This window comes from Notamacropus eugenii, chromosome 1 (genome assembly GCF_028372415.1).
Source record: "Notamacropus eugenii isolate mMacEug1 chromosome 1, mMacEug1.pri_v2, whole genome shotgun sequence".
Taxonomy (NCBI): domain Eukaryota; kingdom Metazoa; phylum Chordata; class Mammalia; order Diprotodontia; family Macropodidae; genus Notamacropus; species Notamacropus eugenii.
The window spans coordinates 471,659,210-471,679,818 of record NC_092872.1 but is presented as its reverse complement, the minus strand read 5'-3'; the positions used below and the strand labels follow the sequence as shown (position 1 = coordinate 471,679,818).

At 38.5% G+C, this 20,609-nt stretch overlaps 1 protein-coding gene across 2 annotated transcripts in view; it reads right to left on the bottom strand.

Annotated features, from left to right (window-relative positions):
- Positions 1-20,609, bottom strand: part of SLC6A2 (solute carrier family 6 member 2) — a 71,167-nt gene that overhangs the window by 27,273 nt on the left and 23,285 nt on the right. For both annotated transcript variants that reach the window (XM_072632249.1, XM_072632248.1), the window contains one exon: positions 9,987-10,125. In XM_072632249.1, the coding sequence (XP_072488350.1) occupies positions 9,987-10,125 (139 nt within the window). The remainder of the gene's footprint in view (positions 1-9,986; positions 10,126-20,609) is intronic.

Below are 20,609 nucleotides of genomic sequence, written 5' to 3'. Positions count from 1 at the left end.
GTTGTTGTGAGGATGAAGTGAAATAACACTTATAAAGTACTTTGTAAAACTTGAAGTGCTGTATAAATGCTAACTATTATTAATTATGTCTCCCAGAACTTCTATTTGGTAATAATAGGCATTCTTTAAAAGCAGGTAAATGCTCCTTAGATTAAGGAATTTATATTAGAAGTTGGCTGGAGTTACTATTTGTGTCTAAAGTGACAAAACTGTATTTTATATGGTGTTACTATTCAAACTTTCCATAAGCATTTATTTGGCACTTCCTATTTTCCAAGAAATGTGCAAGGCTCTAGAGATACAAAATTGAGAGAGTCTTTTGTCCTGAAGCAATTTATTTTCTCTTGAAAAGGGTCATGGTGGGATGCAATTTGTTCACAATATAGACAAGACAGAAACAAAATCAACAGAAAGTGTTGTTGTTGTTCTTTTTCCTTCATTCTTTAAAAAGACCAATGACATCATGAAGGTGATGTCTGGATTTGCAAGTGAATCGGATTTAAGTGAGGGAGGTCTGTGCCAAGTCATCAGTCTCACTCTCTCCTCCAGAGTTAATAGAGTTCAATGACAAGACATAAGTCAAGACAACTGGCAATGGTGCAGGATGTAATATGAAATCTAGTAGAAAGTGACAGTGTGATACTAACGACTGAATGAATCAGGAAAGACCTCTTAAAGTCTGAGTCTTGAAGGGTACTAGGAGACCCAAGAGACAGAGGTGGGAAAACATTCCAAGAATAATGGGATAGCCTGTGCCAATAGACAAAAAAGCAGGAGACTGTATCCCCTGGAAGGGGAACATTAAGCAGGCTAAATTGAGAGAAAAGACAGGCTGGTTTTCAACCAGTTCATGGGGGTATTAAGTGACAAACAGTTTGACTGAAAGTGCAAAGTCTGATTGTCTCCTCTTCCCATAGTACAGACTGAGTTTGTGGGATAGACACAAATGGACATTAATCTACCCTGCCACTCTACATCAGCAAGCCTTGATTTCCAAGGGCCATTAGCACGCCATGGAATCTGATTATACCAGTGGTGTTTGGCCTTGCTGCTCACTAATGAAAAATCCCAGAAAGGTTTCTAAAGCAGCTCCCTTTTGTTGTCTCCATATTTACCTGCTTCTTTACAGGTCCCCCTTTCAGGCAAGTCTTTACCCTGACATAGAGTCCCCATAAAAAATTTCCAATAGATCCCTGGTCTTGATGGAATGAATTCTAACAAGTGGAAAGAGACACTGAGGGTAGGACAAATGGTTTCTTTCTCAAGTCATTTCTGCATCCTGAAATAGTCCTTTTTTGCCTCTAAATGTTCACTGAATCTGTAAATCTCAAGATATCTTGTGAGGTTTCAGCAATCGAAACTTATATTCCTTCGGGCACAGTACCTGCAGTGTTTGGGGGTAGAGTCAAGATGGCAGAGAGAAGCCAGGAAATTTCCTGAGCTTTGCCCAGTTTCCCTTGGAAACAATGTTAAATCAAGCCTGTAAAAAGATTTTGGAGTGAAATAACCCAGAAAAAGATGGAGTGTAACAATTTTCCAGTTTAAGATAACTTAGAAGGACTTTAGGACTTCACTTGGGTAAAAGGGGAGCACAGCCCAATGCAGATGATGAGAGACTCTTACTTTCTCTGTGTAGAGGTATTTTCTTATGTCATTGGTGATAAGAAAGATCAAAACATACAGCCAGAAGACGACAAAGTCAAAGTTCCCACATCCAAAGCCTCTAAGAAAAATATGAATTGGTCTCAGGCCATGAAAGAGCTCAAAAAGGATTTTGAAAATCAAGTCAAACAAGAAGAGGAAAAATTGGGAAGAGAAATGAGAGTGATGTTGGGATTGGAAGCTCAATTCCGTGTGGACAGTCTCGGGCGGGTAAAGGTGGGAGCTTCTAAATCTTAGAGCTCTCACGAGACCCCCCAAGGAAACGGCAGGGGATCGAGGTGAACTGAGCTATCTCGAGTAATTCCGCCTCTTCCCGTGAGAAACGTGATGGGAGAGAGATCTCCCCGCCCTCGAGATTGTCCCAGATCTGGGCACACCTAGTTACCTAACAGCACGGTATTCAGATGCAAACTATGCGGCTGAAGGTTAAGTAGGATTGAGGAAGCCTGAAAGCTCTCTTAGCACGTGAGGAGCCAAGAGGACAGTAGGCTCCGCTTCTCTTCTCTCTCCCCTCCCCCTCTCTCCCCGCTTGTACTTCTACTTCCAATCCCTTAAGATCTTAGCCTCCTTAGGAAATCTCCCCCTCTTCCTCCTAAGGAAGACCCCCCTGCACTTGTAACCGAGACCCTGAAATAAAGCTCAACCCTTGTTTGACTCTGGAACGTCCTTTCTCTCATATGAGCATCCGGTTTTGGCCAACCGAAGACCTCGGAGGTGAGGTAAGAAGACTCGGGTAGCCCACACAGGCCTCTAGGCCTGGCAGAGTGATACAAGAAAATCATGAAAAATGAGTTAACAACTAGCTAAAGGAAACCTTCCAAAATGCTGAAGAAAATAATACCTTTAAAATTAGACTAACACAAATGGCAAAAAAAAAGGTCCAAAAAGTCAATGAGGAGAAGAATGCCTTAAAAAACAGAATGGGCCAAATGGAAAGCAAGGTTCAAAAGCTCCCTGAAGAAAATAATTCTTTAAAAATTACAGTGGAACAAATGAAAATGAATGGCTTTACGAAAAATCAAGAAATTATTAAAAAAATCCAAAAGAATGAAAAAATGGAAGACAATGTGAAGTATCTCATTGGAAAAACAACTGACCTGGAAAATGCATCCAGGAGAGATAATTTACAAATTATAGAATTACCTGAAAGCTATGATCAAAAAAAGAGCCTAGACATCATCTTTCAAGAAACTATCAAGGAAACCTGCCCTGATATTCTGAAACCAGAGGGTAAAATAGAAATGGAAAGAATCCACTGACCACCTCCTGAAAGAGATACCAATTGGAAAACTCATTGGAAAATCCTAGTCAAATTCCAGAGTTCCCAGGTCAAGGAGAAAACATTACAAGCAGCCCAAAAAGAAACAATTAAAGTACTATGGAAACACAATCAGGGTAACACAAGATTTAGCAGCTTCTACACTAAGGGATCATGTGGGGCTTGGAACATGATACTCCAGAGGTAAAAAGATCTAGGACTAAAAACAAGAATCACCTACCCAGAAAAAATGAGTATAATATTTCACGGTAAAAAATAAAACTTTAATGAATTAGAGAACTTCTAAGCATTCTTGTTGAAAAAACCAAAGCTGAATAGAAAATTTTACTTTCAAATACAAATATCAAGAGAAGTTTGAAAAGGTAAACAGGAAAGAGAAACCATAAGGGACTTATTAAAGTTGAACTGCTTACATTCCTACATGGAAAGAGGATATTTATAACTCCTGGGGCTTTTCTCTGTGTGTGTGTGTGTGTGTGTGTGTGTGCGTGTGTGTGTGTGTATGTGTGTGTGTGTATACATACAGAGAGAGAGAGAGAGAGAGAGAGAGAGAGAGAGAGAGAGAGGGCAGTGAGCTGAATATGAAGGGATGATATCTAAAAAAGAAAATTAAGGGTTGAGAGGAATGTACTAGGAGAAAGAGAAAGGGAGAGGTAGAATGTAGTTAATCATCTTACATGAAAGAGTTAAGAAAGAGTTTTTACAATGGAGGTGAAGAAGAGGGAGGTAAGAGGGAATAAGTAAGCCTTCCTTCATTGGACTGGGCTTCAGGGGAGAATAACACCCACTCAGGTGAGTATGGAAATTTATCTTACCCTACAAGAAAGCAGGGGGAAGGGGATAAGAGAGGGGGAATAATAGAAGGGATGGAAGATTGGGGGAAGGGGTAATCAAAAGCAAACACTATTGCAGAGGGACAGGTCAAAGGAGAGAACTGAATAAATGGAGGGTGAGACAGGATAGAGGGAAATATAGTTAGTCAGCTAGTCTTTCATGACATATCTATTATGGAGGTTTTTTGCATGATCACACATGTATAACCTATATTGAATTGCTTGCCTTCTCAGTGAGGGTATGTGGAGAGGTGAGAAGGGAGAGAATGTGGAACTCAAAGCTTTAAAAATGAATGTTAGATGTTGTTTTTACATGCAACTAGGAAATAAGATATATAGACAAAGGGGTATAGAAATCTATCTTACTCTGCAAGAAAATATAAGGGAAGGGGATAAGAAGGGGGGACAGTGATAGAATGGGAGGTAGATTGGAGGACAATCAGAATACATGCTATCCTGGGGGGGGGGGCGGGGAGATGGGGAATATGGGGAGAAAATTTGATATTCAAAATTTTGTGGAAGTGAATGTTCAAAACTGAAAATAAATACATGTATTGTTTAAAAACTTGTAAAAAGAAAAGAATAAATTTGATTCAGTTCTCTAAAAAACAAAGAACTCACTATTTGACAAAAACTGCTGGAAAAAAACTAGAAAATAGCATGGCAGAAACTAGGCATATACCAACATCTTGCACTCTATACCAAGGTAAAGTTAAAATGGGCACACAATTTAGACATAAGGAATGACACCATAAGGAAATTAGGAGAGCAAGGAATAGTTTACCTGTCATATTTATGGAGAAGGTTAAAATTTATGACCAAACAAGAGATAAAGAGCAGTATGAAATACAAAATGTATACTTTTTATTACATTAAATTTAAAAAGTTTTGCACAAGCAAAAGCAATGCAACCAAGATTAGAAGGAAAACAGGAAGCAGGGAAACAATTTTTATAGCCAGTGTTTATAATAAAGGCCTCATTTCTAAAATACATAGAGAATTGAGTCAAATTTATAAAAATACAAGTCATTCCCCAGTTGATAAGTGTTCAAAGATATGAACAAAGAGTCTTCAGATTAAGAAATCAAAGCTATCTATTATCATATAAAAACACTCTAAATCACTATTGATTAGAGAAATGCAAATTAAAAGAACTCCCAAGGTACCACCTCATAGCTATAAGATTGCCTAAAATTACAGAAAAGGAAAATGATAAATGTGAAGAAGATGTGGGAAAATTGAAACACTAATGCATTGTTGTTAGAGTTGTGACCTGATCCAACTATTATTGAGAGCAGTTTTAAACTATGTCCAAAGGGGTATAAAACTATGCATACCCTGTGATTCAGCAATACCACTACTAGGTCTGTAACCCAAAGAAATCAGAAAAAAAGGAAAAAGGACTCATATGTACAAAGATATTTAGCTCTTTCTTGGTAACAAAGAGTTGGAATTTGTGGGGATGTCCATTAATTGGGGAATGGCTGAACAAATTGTGATCTATGAATGTAACAGAATCCTATTGTTCTATAAGAAATTATGAGCAGGCAGATTTCAGAAAACCTGGAAATACTTCCATGAACTGATGATGAGTGAAGTGAGCAGAACCAGAACACTGTAAATAGGAACAGTAACATTGTTCGATGATTAACTATGACAGATTTAGCTCTTCTCAGCAACACAATAATCCAAGGCAATTCCAAAAGTCTCATGATGGAAAATGCTATCATGATAGAATGTCCAGAGAAAAAACTATGGAGTCTTGATGCAGATCAAAGTGTACTATTTTCACTTTTGCTGTTGTTGTTGGTTTTGTTTATTCTTTCTCCCTTTTGTTCTGATTCCTCTTTCACAACATGACTAAAGTAGAAATGTTTAACAAGATTGTACATGTATAATGTATATCAAATTGCATGCTGTCTTGGGGAGGGGAGAGGGAAGGAAAGAAAGGAGAAAAATTGCAACTCAAAATCTTGCAAAAATGAATGTTGAAAACTATCTTTATGTGTAATTGGGAAAAAAATAACATTAAGTGCAAATAAATGTTTACCATATTTCCCTCTCTGTCTTTGCTCTTGTTTGTTCAAGTCACAATCAGTGTCCTAGTTGAGTGAAGACATACCATTCTCTAAACAACTCTCGACTTAAAGAATATTCCCAAATTGTGGGTCCTTGCCAAAGCTAGAAGTGCAAGCACTTGAAATTCATTTCAGAACATTGGCATTGAGGCCAGAGCAATCTGCTAATGGAAGTACCACGTTCCACTACTCAGGATGTCTCTCCAGAATAAATGAACAAAATAGCTCCTTTTTCATGTGATACCTTGGAATGATAATTAGAGACTGGGACAGTGGAAAGTTGTGGTGCCTCCAGTTATACAAAACCCCTCTCTCATTACCTTTGCACCAGGCTGGGAGCCCTGCCCTGCCAGCTGGTGGAGATTAGCTATGTGGTCTCATTAGTATGCCTCTTCTGAATAGCATAATTGGTACAGACAGGGCAAATGGTCCAGCTACTAAACACTGCTCCTCATGAGTTAGCACAAGTGCTAAGTATCTAGTGCTGCTGGCACAATGAAGCATCTTCCTGAATCTACTAAAACTCCTGTGTCTAATGGTGTCAGAGAGCACTCTTGTTGGGGACTCTCTTTTGAGACCTAAGGTCATTTTAAAGGGAGAATTATGCTCGCAATTTCCAGGAAGTTTATTGGTAATGGGCATAATCATTAATAGAACTGCATTGTTTTCATAAGGAAACAGTTAAAGGATAATTTCCTAATGTCTACCTGAGGAAAAAAAAACCATCAGGAATAAAAGATTTTTAGTGGAAAATGCTATTTGAATTGGAATATTTTGTTACTCTTTTCTCCTGCCCTAACCCCAGAATTCCTTTCTTAATAGCAGTGTGCCAAAATCAAACAAAAACAAACAGAAAACATTGTAAGCAATGTTTTGATATCCTTCCTCCTTTCAGACACCCCCTCTGCATTCTTGCTGACAAATAACATCCTTTTCTGTTCCTTAACCCTCAGCCTACAATGTTTTTATAAATGAATGAATGATGCAATCTTAGTATGGGCAAAGATCATTGAATTATAGAATCTTAGCCTCAGAAGGAACCTCAGAGACTGAGGTCCAAGACCTACCCAAATCATGGTTCTTTCAAGAACATTCCCAACAAACAGATATTCAGACTTCTTTAAAGACCTCCAGTGATGGGAACTCACCAATGGTCCAGGAACCTCATTCCACTCTGAGCTAGCTCAGGAAGGGCATGTAGCAATCTTCCAAAATTAGAGCCAGATACCTATGAGTCTCTCTTTCACAAGCTCCTAGTCTATTCTTACCTAATAAGATTAAAATGCCTGCAAGCATGATGATTCAGAGAAATGGTCACATACCCTATTTTTGTGTTCTACATGCAAATTCCATTTTTTTTTCTGGAATACATCTGTGATTGTATTGGTACTAGAAGCTCCTACTTTTGCCAATACAGATCAAAACCTTCTCTGCATCATCATCATCATCATCATCATCATTAGAAATACTTAGCATTTATCTAGTACTTATTATGTGCCAGGCACTGTGCTAAGCACTTTACAAATATCTCATTTGATCTTCACAGTATTATCCCCATTTTATACAGTTAGGAAACTGAGGCAAACAAAAATTAAGTAACTTAACTAGGATCACACAGTTAACAAGTTTTTGAGGCTGCATTTAAACTGCTCCAGGCCCAGCACTTTATCCACTGCTCCAATTACCCAACTGCCTTTAATTTATTTTTTTAAAAAATAATTTATTTATTTTTAGTTTTCAACATTCACTTTCATAAGATTTTGAATTTCAAATTTTCACCCCCTCCCTCTTCTTCCCCATCCCCAAGACAGTATGCAATCTGATATAAGCTCTACTTATGCATTCGTATTAAACATATTTTCACATTGATCATGATGTAAAGAAGAATTAGAACTAACAGGAGGAACAACAAGAAAAAAGAAACAAAGCAAAACAACAAAAGAAAAGGACAGAAAATAGCATGTTTCCATTTGCATTCAGACTCCAAATTTCTTTCTCTGGATGTGGAGAGCATTTTCTATTGTGAGTCTTTTGGAGTTATCTTAGACAGGATTCCATTTCTACTGACTGTCAGGGTCCTTCAACCTGTGACACAAACATGTCCAAGGACCTGGAGTCATAAAGACTTGAGCCCAAGCTCCACTTCATGTACTCATTGGTTGTGTTATTCTGATCAGTAATTTAACCTCCATTATACTCAATACCCTTATTTGTAAAATACTAGCATTATTATTGTTGTTGTTGTTGTTATATGAATAGGGAAAGGATGAGAAGGTGGTATCAAGGAGATAGCTTCCCAAAATTTTGTGTTACACTGTGCCGCATCCCATTGGCATATACTGTACTTTAGATGCAAGCAGCTTATGGCATGGACCAATACAAAACATCTTTCCCAAGAAGATACAAATAGGAGGAGACAAATATCAAACCACCTAGACAATATGTTAGAGCAAGGGAAGGGAACCTGTGACTTCAAGGCCACCTATGGCTTTCTAGATCCTTGGATGTGACCTTTTGACTGAGTCTAAATTTTACAGAGCAGATCCTTTTATTAAGGGAATTTGTTGTGTGAGGTTTGGATTCAATCAAAAAGCCACACTTGAGGACCTAGAGGGCTACATGTGGGCTCAAGGCTGCATGTTCCCCACCCCTGCCCCTGATTTTCTTGCTCTCTCCCCTTTGGAAGCATACATTTCAATCACCACAATATAATAGTAGGGGCTAAATACCATCACAAAGATGCAGGCTTTCCCCATGAGCACACTCAGAGCAAGAGAGAGACCAGGGCCTTAGGGTAACTGGCAACAGGTACTGTCTTACCAATTGTATTCATGCTGCCACTTTTGAGGGCTTATTCCAGAGGCTGAGAATTGTGAGTGAGGCATGGAATTATTCCATTTTAAAACACTCTTTGGAATAAGATAGACCATTTTTGACTGAGGAAGAAACACAGCATGCAGTGGACTAGATAATCTCAAAAGCTGCTTCCACAGAAAACTGGGAAAGTATTTTTGCAACTAGTGTCTGTGGTAAAGGCCTCATTTCTAAAACATACAGAGAACTGAGTCAAATTTACAAGAATACAAGTCTTTCCCCAATTGATAAATGGTCAAAGGATATGAACAGGTAGTTTTCAGAGGAAGAAATTAAAGTTATCTATAGTCATGTGAAAAAATGCTCTAAATCACTATTGATTAGAGAGATACAAATCAAAACAACTCTGAGGTACCACATCACACTTATCAGATCAGCTAACATTACAAAACAGGAAGATAATAATGTTGAAGAAGATGTGGGAGAGTTGGAACACTAATTCATTGTTGGTGGAGCTGTGAGCTGATCCAACCATTCTGGAGAGCAATTTGGAACTACGCCCAAAGGGTTACAAAAATGTGCATACCCTTTGACCCATCAATATCACTTCTAGGGCTGTATCCCAAAGAGATGATGAAAATGGGAAAGGGTCCCACATGTACAAAAATATTTATAGCAGCTCTCTTTGTGGTGGCCAAAAACTGGAAATCAAGGGGATGTCCATCAATTGAAGAATGACTAAACAAGTTGTGGTATATGAATTAATGGAATACTATGGTGCTATAAGAAATGACAAACGGGAAGACTTCAGAGAGGCCTGGAAGGATTTGTATGAACTGATGCTGAGTGAAAGGAGCAGAACCAGGAGAACTTTGTACAGAGCAACAACCACAGTGTGGGAGGAATTTTTCTGGTAGACTTAGCCCTTCATAGGAATGCAAGGACCTAAAACATTCCCAAAGGACTTGAAGCAAAATGCCATCCATATCCAGAGAAAGCATTATGGAATTTGAATGCAGAATGAAGCAGACTATTTTCTCTTGTGTTCAGTTTTGTTTTATTTGGGCTTTTTTCATGGTTTCTCCCATTCATTTAATTCTTCCATGAAACATGGAAGGTGAACACTAATGTAAAAATGTATTTAATAAGAATGTATGTGTAAAATCCATATAAGATTGCATGCCATCTTGGGGAGGAAGGGGGAGAAAATCTAAGAGTTATGGAAGTGATTGTAGAAAACTGAAAACAAATAAATAAAAAAAAAAGAAAAAAGCTGCTTCCAAATCTAGAGATTTCCTGATGCTAAGCAGGAGAAATTACCTTTCCTGATGTCTTCACTCCTTTCCACAAGCTGAAAAAGAGGATGATGACAACCACCATCAGGCACAGAGAGAGTTGCCACTGTGGCATCCCAATGTCATGGATTCCGTCACTCTCATGAAGGTGGAGCACACCACGCCTAATTGGGGAAGAGAGTAGAATAGTACAGGACACAATCAGTGCTTTGCATTATAAGACTAGGGGTGGGCGATTTCAAAAGGTTTCCCCCTCTCTCTATTAAAGTGAGCACCAATATTAGTTCTGTGTTTGCCCTTGGGAAAGGGAGAGGGTCTTCTTTATTATTGTTTCTTCACCAGTCATTGGTTCATGGACCATGATATGGTCAGGAAGAGGCAGAATGATACCATGAAGATGGTGCTGACTCTAGGGTCATAAGACCTGGGCTCCTATCTTGACTTTCCTGGGCTTCAGTTTTTTTTATCTTTAAAATAGGAGCTTAGAGGTGAGACTAGATAGCTTTTCCAGCTAAATATTTATGTTCCTATTTCTTGTTCATGGCAAATGTTTTCAGATCCATAAAACTTTCTTCCACTCATATATATAAATGTTTAAAACTGTCAATACTGTTTTACCCAACTCCTTTCTCACATTCCAGGACACATTTCTCTCTTCTATTCTTATCTCTCCTTTCATGCTGAGAGAGGTAGAGCTCTAGTGCGGCAAAGAATTCTGACTTATTAACTTGGCATATTATTAACTCAGTTGAGAGACACTGCTCTAGATAAATGGTGTTAAATTCAAATAGAAATGGGGGCCACTATTCCATATATAAACATACCTGCAGGTTGCACAATGACTTAGGTCTTTTTTTAAAACTAAATATTTTATTATTCCCAATTACATCTAAAAACAAATTTTTGACATTTTTTAAAATTTTTAGTTTCAATTTCTCCCCCTCCTTTCCCTCCCCTTTCCTTTCTTGAGAAGGAAAGCAATTTCATATAGCTTATACATGCGCAGTCATACAAAACATATTTCCATATTAACATGTTGTGAAAGAAAATACAGACCAAAAGACAAGAACCAAAAACAAAAACTACATCAGTTCTTTCTCCAGAAGTAGATAGCATTTTTCATCATGAGTCTTTTGCAATTGTCTTGAATTATTGTATTGCTGAGTATAGCTAAATCATTCACAATTGATCATATAATTTTGGTGTTGTGATGTACAATGTTTTCCTGGTTCTGCTCACTTCACTTTTCATCAGTCCATATAAGTCTTTCCAATTTTTCTGAAATCTGCCTGCTCATCATTTCTTATTGCACAATAATATTCCATTACAATCATTAACTACAACTTGTTTAGCCATTCCCCAATGGATGACATCCACAAAAAGAGCTGTTATAAATATTTTTGTACATATAGGTATTTTTTTCTTTGTCTTTGACATCTTTGGCATACAGACCTAGTAGTGGTACTTTGGGATCAAAGAGTATATACACAGTTCTATATCCCTTTTGGCACAGTGTGAAACTGTTCTCCAATATGTCTGAATCATTTCACAACTCCATCAACTGTGCATTTAGTGTCCTAATTTTCCTACATCCCCTCCACCATTTATCGTTTTACCTTTCTGTCATACTAGCCAATCTGATAGGTGTGAGGTGGTACCAATAAAACATTGTCTATTTTGTAATGTATTTTTATATATTATTTCAAATATTTCCCAATTATATTTTAATATGCTTTAGCTGTTCTCAAGAGTGTTATGGGTCACACGGAGCCCAAGGGACATGTTTGACACCTCTGGTTTAGATCACTGGATTAATAGTTGGAAAAGGCCTTAGAAATCATCTAATCTAGTTCACTCATTTTACAAATGAAGAAACTAAGGCCCAATAATATTAAGTGATTAAGTGCCTGAGGTCATGCATGTAGTCACATGTAGTAGCAGCAAAACCAAACAGTATTTAAACCCAGGTTTCCCTATCTGTGAGAAGAGTCAGAACCCCCTAGTCCATCTCAGGTCACCTTCTTTACAACCCTGGATCCTCTCCCTGATTTATAGCTTGGATAATACCACATTCATCCCCTTGTCCTTCAGGAAGCTATGTACTTTACAGGGAATTCCGCTATTCTAGGGTTTGTCTTCATTTTCCTGGCAAAGCAGAGTTAACTTCCTGCTTTTGAGGGGAAAATCTCAAAGAGATTCATTAAAAAAGAAAATCAGCCTTATTAAAAATATTCTTGGATGCCTGGTCTGTCCTACAAGACCACAAAACCAGAGCCAGATGAATTCCTTGATAGAAATAGCATGGCAAGGAAATTTGGAATTTATGTTATACTCATGGAAAAAAAAATATACCCCAAGTTTGGAGAGTTGTTTTGCTAAGCTGGTCACTTAAGAGTCAGAGTTTGCTGCTTTACCAAATGGACGGACTTTGCTGCTGCTGTTGCTGCTGTTTCTGAGGCTTAATGGCAGCTGTGGACTCTGTGTTGCCCATAGCTGGCCCAAATAGATTGTGAGGGTGTCCAGTGACCTTCCCAACCTTGTCTCAGATTACTTCTCTCCATGTACTTGAAGTTCCAGTCAAATGTCTCTTCTCTATCCTCTGAAAACACCCTTTTCTTTTCTGACCTTACAGCCAGGATACATGATAACCCCCTAAATTAGGGCTTTGATTAGCTAGAGGGCTGGTGATCACTATGGGACCAAGGATGGGAATGAGGATTGGGAGTTCCAGGGAAAAGAGTAGAGACAAATGTGGTCTAGTGGAAAGAGTGCTAACTAAAGTAGGAGTCAAAAGACTTATACTGAAGGGCTACCTCTATTTTTTGCTAGTTGCATGGTCTTGGAAAATTTGTGCCACATTTAACCCTCAATATTCTCATCTGGTAAATGGGGAGAATAATCCTTATAGTTCCTATCTCATAAGTTGATTGTGAAAAAAAAAACATTGCATAAATCTTAAAGCACTTGGGAAACAGGAGATTGGCTCATGCTGCTCACTGTATTCAGAAGATCACAATCCAATCCACCCTTGCTTTCATCTATCAAATTGCTACCCACTCTTTAAGACCCAACATTAGCTTTGGAAACAGGACCTAGTTTCAAATCCTACCTTTGTCACTTACTACCTGTGTAACCTTGAGCAAATAACTTAACATATCTGGGCCCCAGTTTCCTCATCTGTAAAATAATTACTACAGTTCCCTCCCATTGTAGATCAAGGCCCTTAAGAAGGCATCATATTTATGCTTTAAATGGAATCAATACTACCTTCTCTGCAAAACTTTCACTTGAACCTATCTGATAATGACCTTTCCCATTGGGCCTCACATAGCTCTTTGTTTTATACTTCTTCGGTACACTTTTCATGTAATACAGCATTTTATAACTATCTTTACTGGTGTCTTTTTCTCCAAGACTGAACTAAGATCTCTCTGAGAACAGACACTATGTTGTTTTTAAGGGATGTGTTGACAAATATTTAATAACATGCTCTCTGAACATGCATGTTATAAGTTAATCTCCAGTATTTACTATTTTCTCCATCACTTTCTTCAGTCTAGAGCTGGGGTCAAAGCCTGTCTTGCCAGTTTCCTATGTGTAAATGCTCCCACTGAAAATTTAACTGTCAGCTATCAAGAGGTAGTCCAAGCTGGCTTTGACACACTCTTAGTTGTATTTTAATTTTGTATATCTCCCTCAGAACTTCACACAGTGGTCCAAGCTGGCTTTGACACACTCCTGCTTGTATTTCAACTTTATATACCTCCCTCAGAAATGTGCACAGTACTCAGCACATTCCAGGAGCCATTTCTCTCTACTATATTTAGTCCTTATAAAATAGAGGCTAAGTGAAAGAGTTTAGAGTTTTTTTGTTTGTTTTTTCATTGTTCTATGCTTTATGGTATGTAGTCATGAGTGTGCATAACTGAATGTTATTTTTGCATAAATGGGAGCATGAGTAAGTGAGAGTGAATGGATGTGAGGGTGAATAGGTCTTGTAAAAATTGATTACTGGGATTTTTTTTTCATTTCTGAAGACTAAATTAACTCACCAAATGATTGGTGAAATTTAATCATTAAGGTTATGGAAATAACTGTTTTTAGACTACAATACATTGGCAGAGTAGGTGTCTGTTTAGGTTGACCAGATGGCCAAAAACTCTACCACCACTTAAAAGAGCCAAGGGTTTTTAACTAATTTCAATCACTGAATCTGTTTCTTTATGTATACAAAGTCCAGGGTACACAGCTTTAACACCAGTAACTCAGGCTTACTTGAATCCTGTAATAGGTGCCTTGGAAAATAATCATGCTTAAATATGCCTAAAGTTTCCTAGACTTACAAGTGAGAAAACTTCAGTATCCTGCTCAGCATTTGGCAAAAAAGATTAGCTAGGAAAAACTAAATACTCAATCTTTACCAGAGGCAGGCACAAAGTAAAAATTATCACCAGGAAAATGAAGAGCCAAAGTACCCTTTAAGAGATGCACTTACTGAAAGGGCCAAGATCTTTCTCAGCAGCAGGTCTGGTTTGGCCTCAGTCCCAGGGCCTGGGGAACAGAATAGTGGTTTTGTTCTCAATACTTTCAATTCCTTGGCTTAAATGAATACAAGATGGCAACAAAACTAGCCAGGAGGCAAGAAGGAGAAGAAGAAGAAAGATCTAATCTTGCCAGGGTGAGTTAGCATGTCTGAATGCTGAATCCCCAGATTGGATATCATGTAATTACTTTAAGGCCAGAGAGTTTCTGAGCAATGCACTTTCCAGCTTCAATAACAGAGCAAATGTATGGCTTTCTTAGGCTAAATTGTAGACATATCAAGAGGACTGATGGGAAAGGCTAAAAGGAAGAAAAACGGTTCCCCTTTATCTACCCTAACCACACACACCAAAAAGCCCTCCTTCTGCCCCTAATGTAGAGTTTTGAATTTTTAGAGGCTGGGTGACTACAATGGGATAAAAATGGGAGGGGAAGGAAAGGGAAGGAGCATGACCAAAGAGTGCTATCATGTACAGGATAGAGTGATGGAGTTAGTTCAGAAAGACTTGGGTCAATTTCTGCTTCAGTTACTTATTACTTGTGTTACCCTAGGCAAGTCACTTAACTTCTTTGTGATTCAGTTCCCTTATGTTTAAAAGGAGGGGATTTGACAGAGTATCCAGAGAGGTCACTTTCAGATACAAATCTATGATTTGCTAGTTGAGTGATCTTATAAAAGAAGAAGAAGCAAGGAAATTAGCTTTAATAGTGCTTTTATAAATATTACATCATTCGATTCTCACAGCAACCTTTGGAGGTGGGTGCTATAATTATCTCTATTTGACAGTTAAAGAAACAGAGATGAACAGAGATTGGGTGACTTCCTCAGGATCATACAGCTAATAAAAGTCTGAGGCTAGATTTGAATACATTTCTTCCTGACTCCAGGTTTAGTGCCACCAGCTGCCTTATAGAAATCTTTTGAACCTCAGGTTCGTCATTTGTAAAATGGGGATAATATTTATACTCAACACACACAAACCACTACTCTAGTCCCAGCTTGGCTACTACTTTGATGTAGTGACCATAAATAAATCATGTTTTTAATCTTGTACCTCACTTTCTTCATTTATTAGCATAGTACAATGGACAAAGTACTAGGCTTGGAGTCAGAAGACATGGGCTACATTTCCAAATATGGCACATACTTTCTGTGTGACCATAATTAAGTTACTTCTCCTCTTGGAGACAGAATCAATTCAATCTGACCCAACAAATTAATTAATTTGTCAATTAGCCAATAGATAAATTAATTGTTTTATTACAAGACACTGTGCATTGGGAATACAAAGGTAAAAAAGGGGGAAAACTTTCTCTGGCTTCAAGAAATTTACTTCTGAGAGGGGGTTAGCACAAAAATATACAGATAAGTAAGTAAAATTCATGGTTACTTGAGGAGAAACAGAGAGAGAGAGAGAGAGAGAGAGAGAGAGAGAGAGAGAGAGAGAGAGAGAGAGAGAGAGAGAGAGAGAGAGAGAGACAAAGAACTCACCATTAAGAAGATCAAAAAAAGTCTTTGGAGGAGCTAGCTCCTAGACTGACCCTTGAAGGAGCCTAAGGGGTTCTTAAAAGGGATAAGGACAGACTCCATTTCAGAAATGGGGGTTGAGGACTAGTTTTAACACGAGTACTTGGATGATGGACTGTCCAGTCTGGGGAAAAGTTAACAGGGCAGTTTGGCTAGTTCATGGAATATGAGAAGGGGAATAATGTGAGATAAGTATTGAGTTGAGGTGTTTATAGCTTATCCTAGAATATTTTGTAAATTGTTGTAGTGATGTGAGCTGTTGTCTGTCATAGATAATGCTGCATCTTCCCTCTTCCTGATAGTATCCAGCAGATTTTTGTAAAGTGATAAGAGCACAAAGGCCTTGGCAGGCAAGGTGCAGTTGGATGGGGTGACTCAGAAATCCATGGTTTCTCTTTTTTTAGGACCATTGACTTAGCTTGGCATTACTGAAGCCCAGAGAAGGGAAGAACCTGTCCAGCCCAGGACCTGTCCAAGGAAACTTAAACAGTAAGTAGCATACCTAGGTTTGAAATGGAGAGCTTTAGACTCCAAATCCAAGGCTCTCATCCTTCTATTACACTTCATCCCATAGCTGATGCCCTGGAGAAAGAAGCTCTTAAAAGACTAAGTCCTTATCCTCTGAGTTTCCATTTCAATGAACCTTGTCATCAGTAGAAAAGTGGAATTATAGAATACTGTGATCTTTTGCTACCTGGAAAGGCCAGATACAAAAAAATATAAAAATATAAAAAAAACAAAAACACTTGCCTTGCTGAACTGCCCTTTTTTGTCACCTTGGGGTGTGAGGACACCCTCAGAGCTCTCTTCTCCATTATTCTTTAAACTGGCAGGGAATAATAGATTCGATCAAGGAACTGAGAGATTCCTGCCTGAGGCTGCCCTCCAGAGAACCTAAACCTGCCTCCTTAATATGAAAAGGAGTTTTGTGTCTCATCTCTCTGTTGTGGGAATTTACTGATGCCCACACAATTTCCCAGAGCTGGGCACTTTGCTGCCCTACTTTCTACTCCTTGAAATTCACCTTAGTGTCAATGTCTCTATCTCCCTTGTGATGCAAAAAGAAACTACAAAGTTTCTGCCTTTGTGTGTCTGGTTTTCTGCACAGTGGAATAGGTATGTGCAAAGGTATCATAGGATTATAGGTGTAGACCTGTGGGAAACCTTAAAGGCTATCTAGTCCCATGTTTCACATTACAAATGAAGAAAATGAGACTCAGAAAGGTTGAGTAACTTGTCCAATATCACATAGGAAAAATAGGTAGCATTTGAACTCAGGTCTTCTAATTCCAAGTCCAATGCACATTCTATTGTGCCATACTCCTTCTCCCATGTCATTCTATTATCTCCTTTCCTCCCCAGCCTCCTTTCCATCCTGCTCTCATTTTTCATCATGATTTTCTAATGCTTGCCTTGATCAACCAGGCTAAGAACACCAGGTAGAACAAATTAGAGAAGCAAGCTGGTTTCTTAGATTTTATATATGAGGAAAATAAGACCAAGACATGTTAAGTGACTTGGCTACAGTCATACATTCACACATGATATTATGGAAAGAACATAGAACTAAAAAAGAGGAGACCTGGACCCTAGTCTGGTATTTGCTTATGTCCTTGGAAACCTTACCTTTCTGGGCAGGGAGATTACAATACATAAAAAAGATAAGTAAATGTAAAGTACTTGGAAGACAAAGCACCAAGAGAAAAGCACTAAAGAGAAAGCACACTAAAAAAAAAAAAAGCCTTTTAGCACAAGAATTATTTAATTCATTGTCTTTATATTCTTAGTACTAACTAAGCTTTAAGCTTTGTGCCTGGCACATACCATTTACTTAGCAAATGCTTCTTAGTGGATTGATTGATATAAGATATAGCATTTAAGCTGAACCTTAAAGGAAGATAAGGATTCCAAAAAAGGGAGTTGAGGAAGTGTGAATGGGGAGGGGAGGGAGAACATGGGGAGGGTGGCAGGTAGGAATCTGTGATGTTTGGTGATTTGTCTAGTTAATCTAACTCTTCCTTCCAACTTCAAAAGTCTAAAGGTCTATGGTTATTCATTTAATTCAAATAACAGATAGAGTCATTTCCCTATAGAACCTAAAACAACTCCTGTTTCAGTTTAATGAACATGGCAGAGAATCACTTCATTCCATTGACCAATGAAACAAAATATGAATTAGAAACCTTACATGAAATGAATCTTTAATTTCTTTCTTGATATTTCAAGGATCTCTGCAACACCCTCCATGGTTGCCAATTAAAGCCCCTCTCTACATGCCTTAGGAAACTATTTTTTTATGAATTGGCATGGCCAAAAAATAATTCATCATCTCATCAACAATATTTGGTGCCTCTGAAGTCAAGTAGTCTGATCATAGGATCATAGACTTAAAAGTGGAAGGGAACTCAAAAGACATCTAGTCCAATTACTTCATATTTGTTGTTTATTTTTTTCTGATTCTTCATGACTCCTTTGGGGATTTTTTTGCAAAGGATACTGGAGTGGTTTGCCATTTCCTTCTCTGGCTCATTTTACAGATGAGGAAACTGAGGCAAACAGGGTTAAGTGACTTGCCTAGCATCACATAGCAAGAGAGTGTCTAAGGTTGGATTTCAATTCAGGACCATGAGTCTTCCTGGTCCAGGACCAGGACTCCAGGTCCACCACTCTATCTACTGTACTACCTAGCTGCCCTTCCTTCATTTTACCTACAAAGAAACTAGAGCCTAGAAAGGTTAAGTGACTTGTCTAAGGTTAGAAAGGTAGTAATAGAGAAAGGTAGGATGTGAACAGAGGTCCTTTGACTCAAGAGATAATACCCTTTCCCACAACCTTTCCAGTGCTTGAATGACAGATAAAGAGTCTATCATAAGGGCCATATTGAAGCCTTTTTAGCCTGGCAGGACCTACAAAAGATTGTGTTCTAATAGCATCCTTCAAGAGTTCAGAGTCCCCTCTATGTCAAGGTGGCAGTTGAGCATAAGGTATGTCAAAGAAGGGCTCTGGCAAGACTGGGAGCTGGTAGAGTCCGAAGAACCCTATGAGCTGGTGTAAAGGGGTTAGAAAAGCATGGGAGGGCTGACACTCATGATCATTCAAATCCCTATACATCTACACAGAGGGTCCAACAGAGTATTTAAATGGATGTAATGAAGAGGCTTTGTAAGAAACAGGAAGAAAGCAACCCTAAAAAGAGGAAGAGAAAGAATCACCTGAAGCTTTAAGGAAAGCTTAGTTCCAAATGCTCCAGGAGTAGGAATACTGCTTGTTGGCAGGGAGGAAGGGGTTCAGGAGAGGGGGACAGATGAGATTTCCTTTTTTCTTACTTCTGGATTATCCAGAAAAAGTCCCAAGTCAGAGTGAGCCATGCATGTTAGTTGCAGAGGATAGGAATGGGGGAACCAACGACAGGTCAAAAGCAGAATTTTTCTAGCAGGAGATTGAGGAGCACATGGCTCAGCAGGAGTAAGATATATCAGAAACAGAAAAGAAGAAAGAACTAGGATCATAGGAAAACAGAATTAGAACTGGAAGGAGCCTTGGAGATCCTTGAGCCCAACACCTTCACTTTATAGAGGAGTAAAACATAAAACAGAGGGGTTATGGGACTTGTCCAGGGTCATACATAGCAGAGGTGAGATTTGAACCCAAGTTCTCCAATTTAAAATCTAGTGCTCTTTTCAAAGCAAGAGAATGCCTCCTGTCTTGAAGGCCAGGGGAGTTTGGCCTTAACTAAGGCAATAGCTCTCCTACAAAAACGTTGGCATCAATTTCTATCTAAGAGATCAGTCTGTGGGTGATTTCAGATCCAAGGACACTTAAGAATGAGGCAAACAACCGTACGTGTTATTTTCATGAATAACAACAAAACCTCTAAAATCTCAGGCACTTAGATCTATTCAGAAATGGTATAAGCCAGGGGTGGGAAACCTGTGGCCTCATGAAAAGTGAAAAATTATGTCATATGAAAATATTCTAAAGATTTGCTTTTGAGTTAAAGAAACTACAACTTGAAGCTAATTAGATCAATCACTAATCACTGGCTTTAACACTAGAAGGGACCTTAAATGATGATGATGATGATGATGATGATGATGATGATGATGATAACATTAACTAACAGTTATATAGTGGTTTGAGTTTTGCAAAATATCTCTCATTGTTCAGTTGTGTCTAATCCTTCATCACTTCATTTGGGGTTTTCTTGGTAAAGATGCTGGAGTGGTTTGTCATTTTCTTCTCCAGCTCATTTCACAGATGAGGAAACTGAGGCAAACAAGGTTAAGTGACTTGATCAGGATCACAGCTATTAAGTGTCTGATGCTGGATTTGAACTGAGGTCTTCATGACTCTAGGCCTGGCACTCTATCCACTGTGTCACATAGCTGCTCTGATTGCAAAATATCATGATAATTATCTCTGCAAATAACTGATGATCTCAACTACTCTTTGAGATGGATCCTATGGTCTCCTCATATTAAAAATGAGGAAATTGAGGATTAGTGATGATAAGACACTTGCCCGTAGTCACATAGGAGCTCATTGCTTGAGGCAGGATTCAAGTTTAGGTCTTCTCAA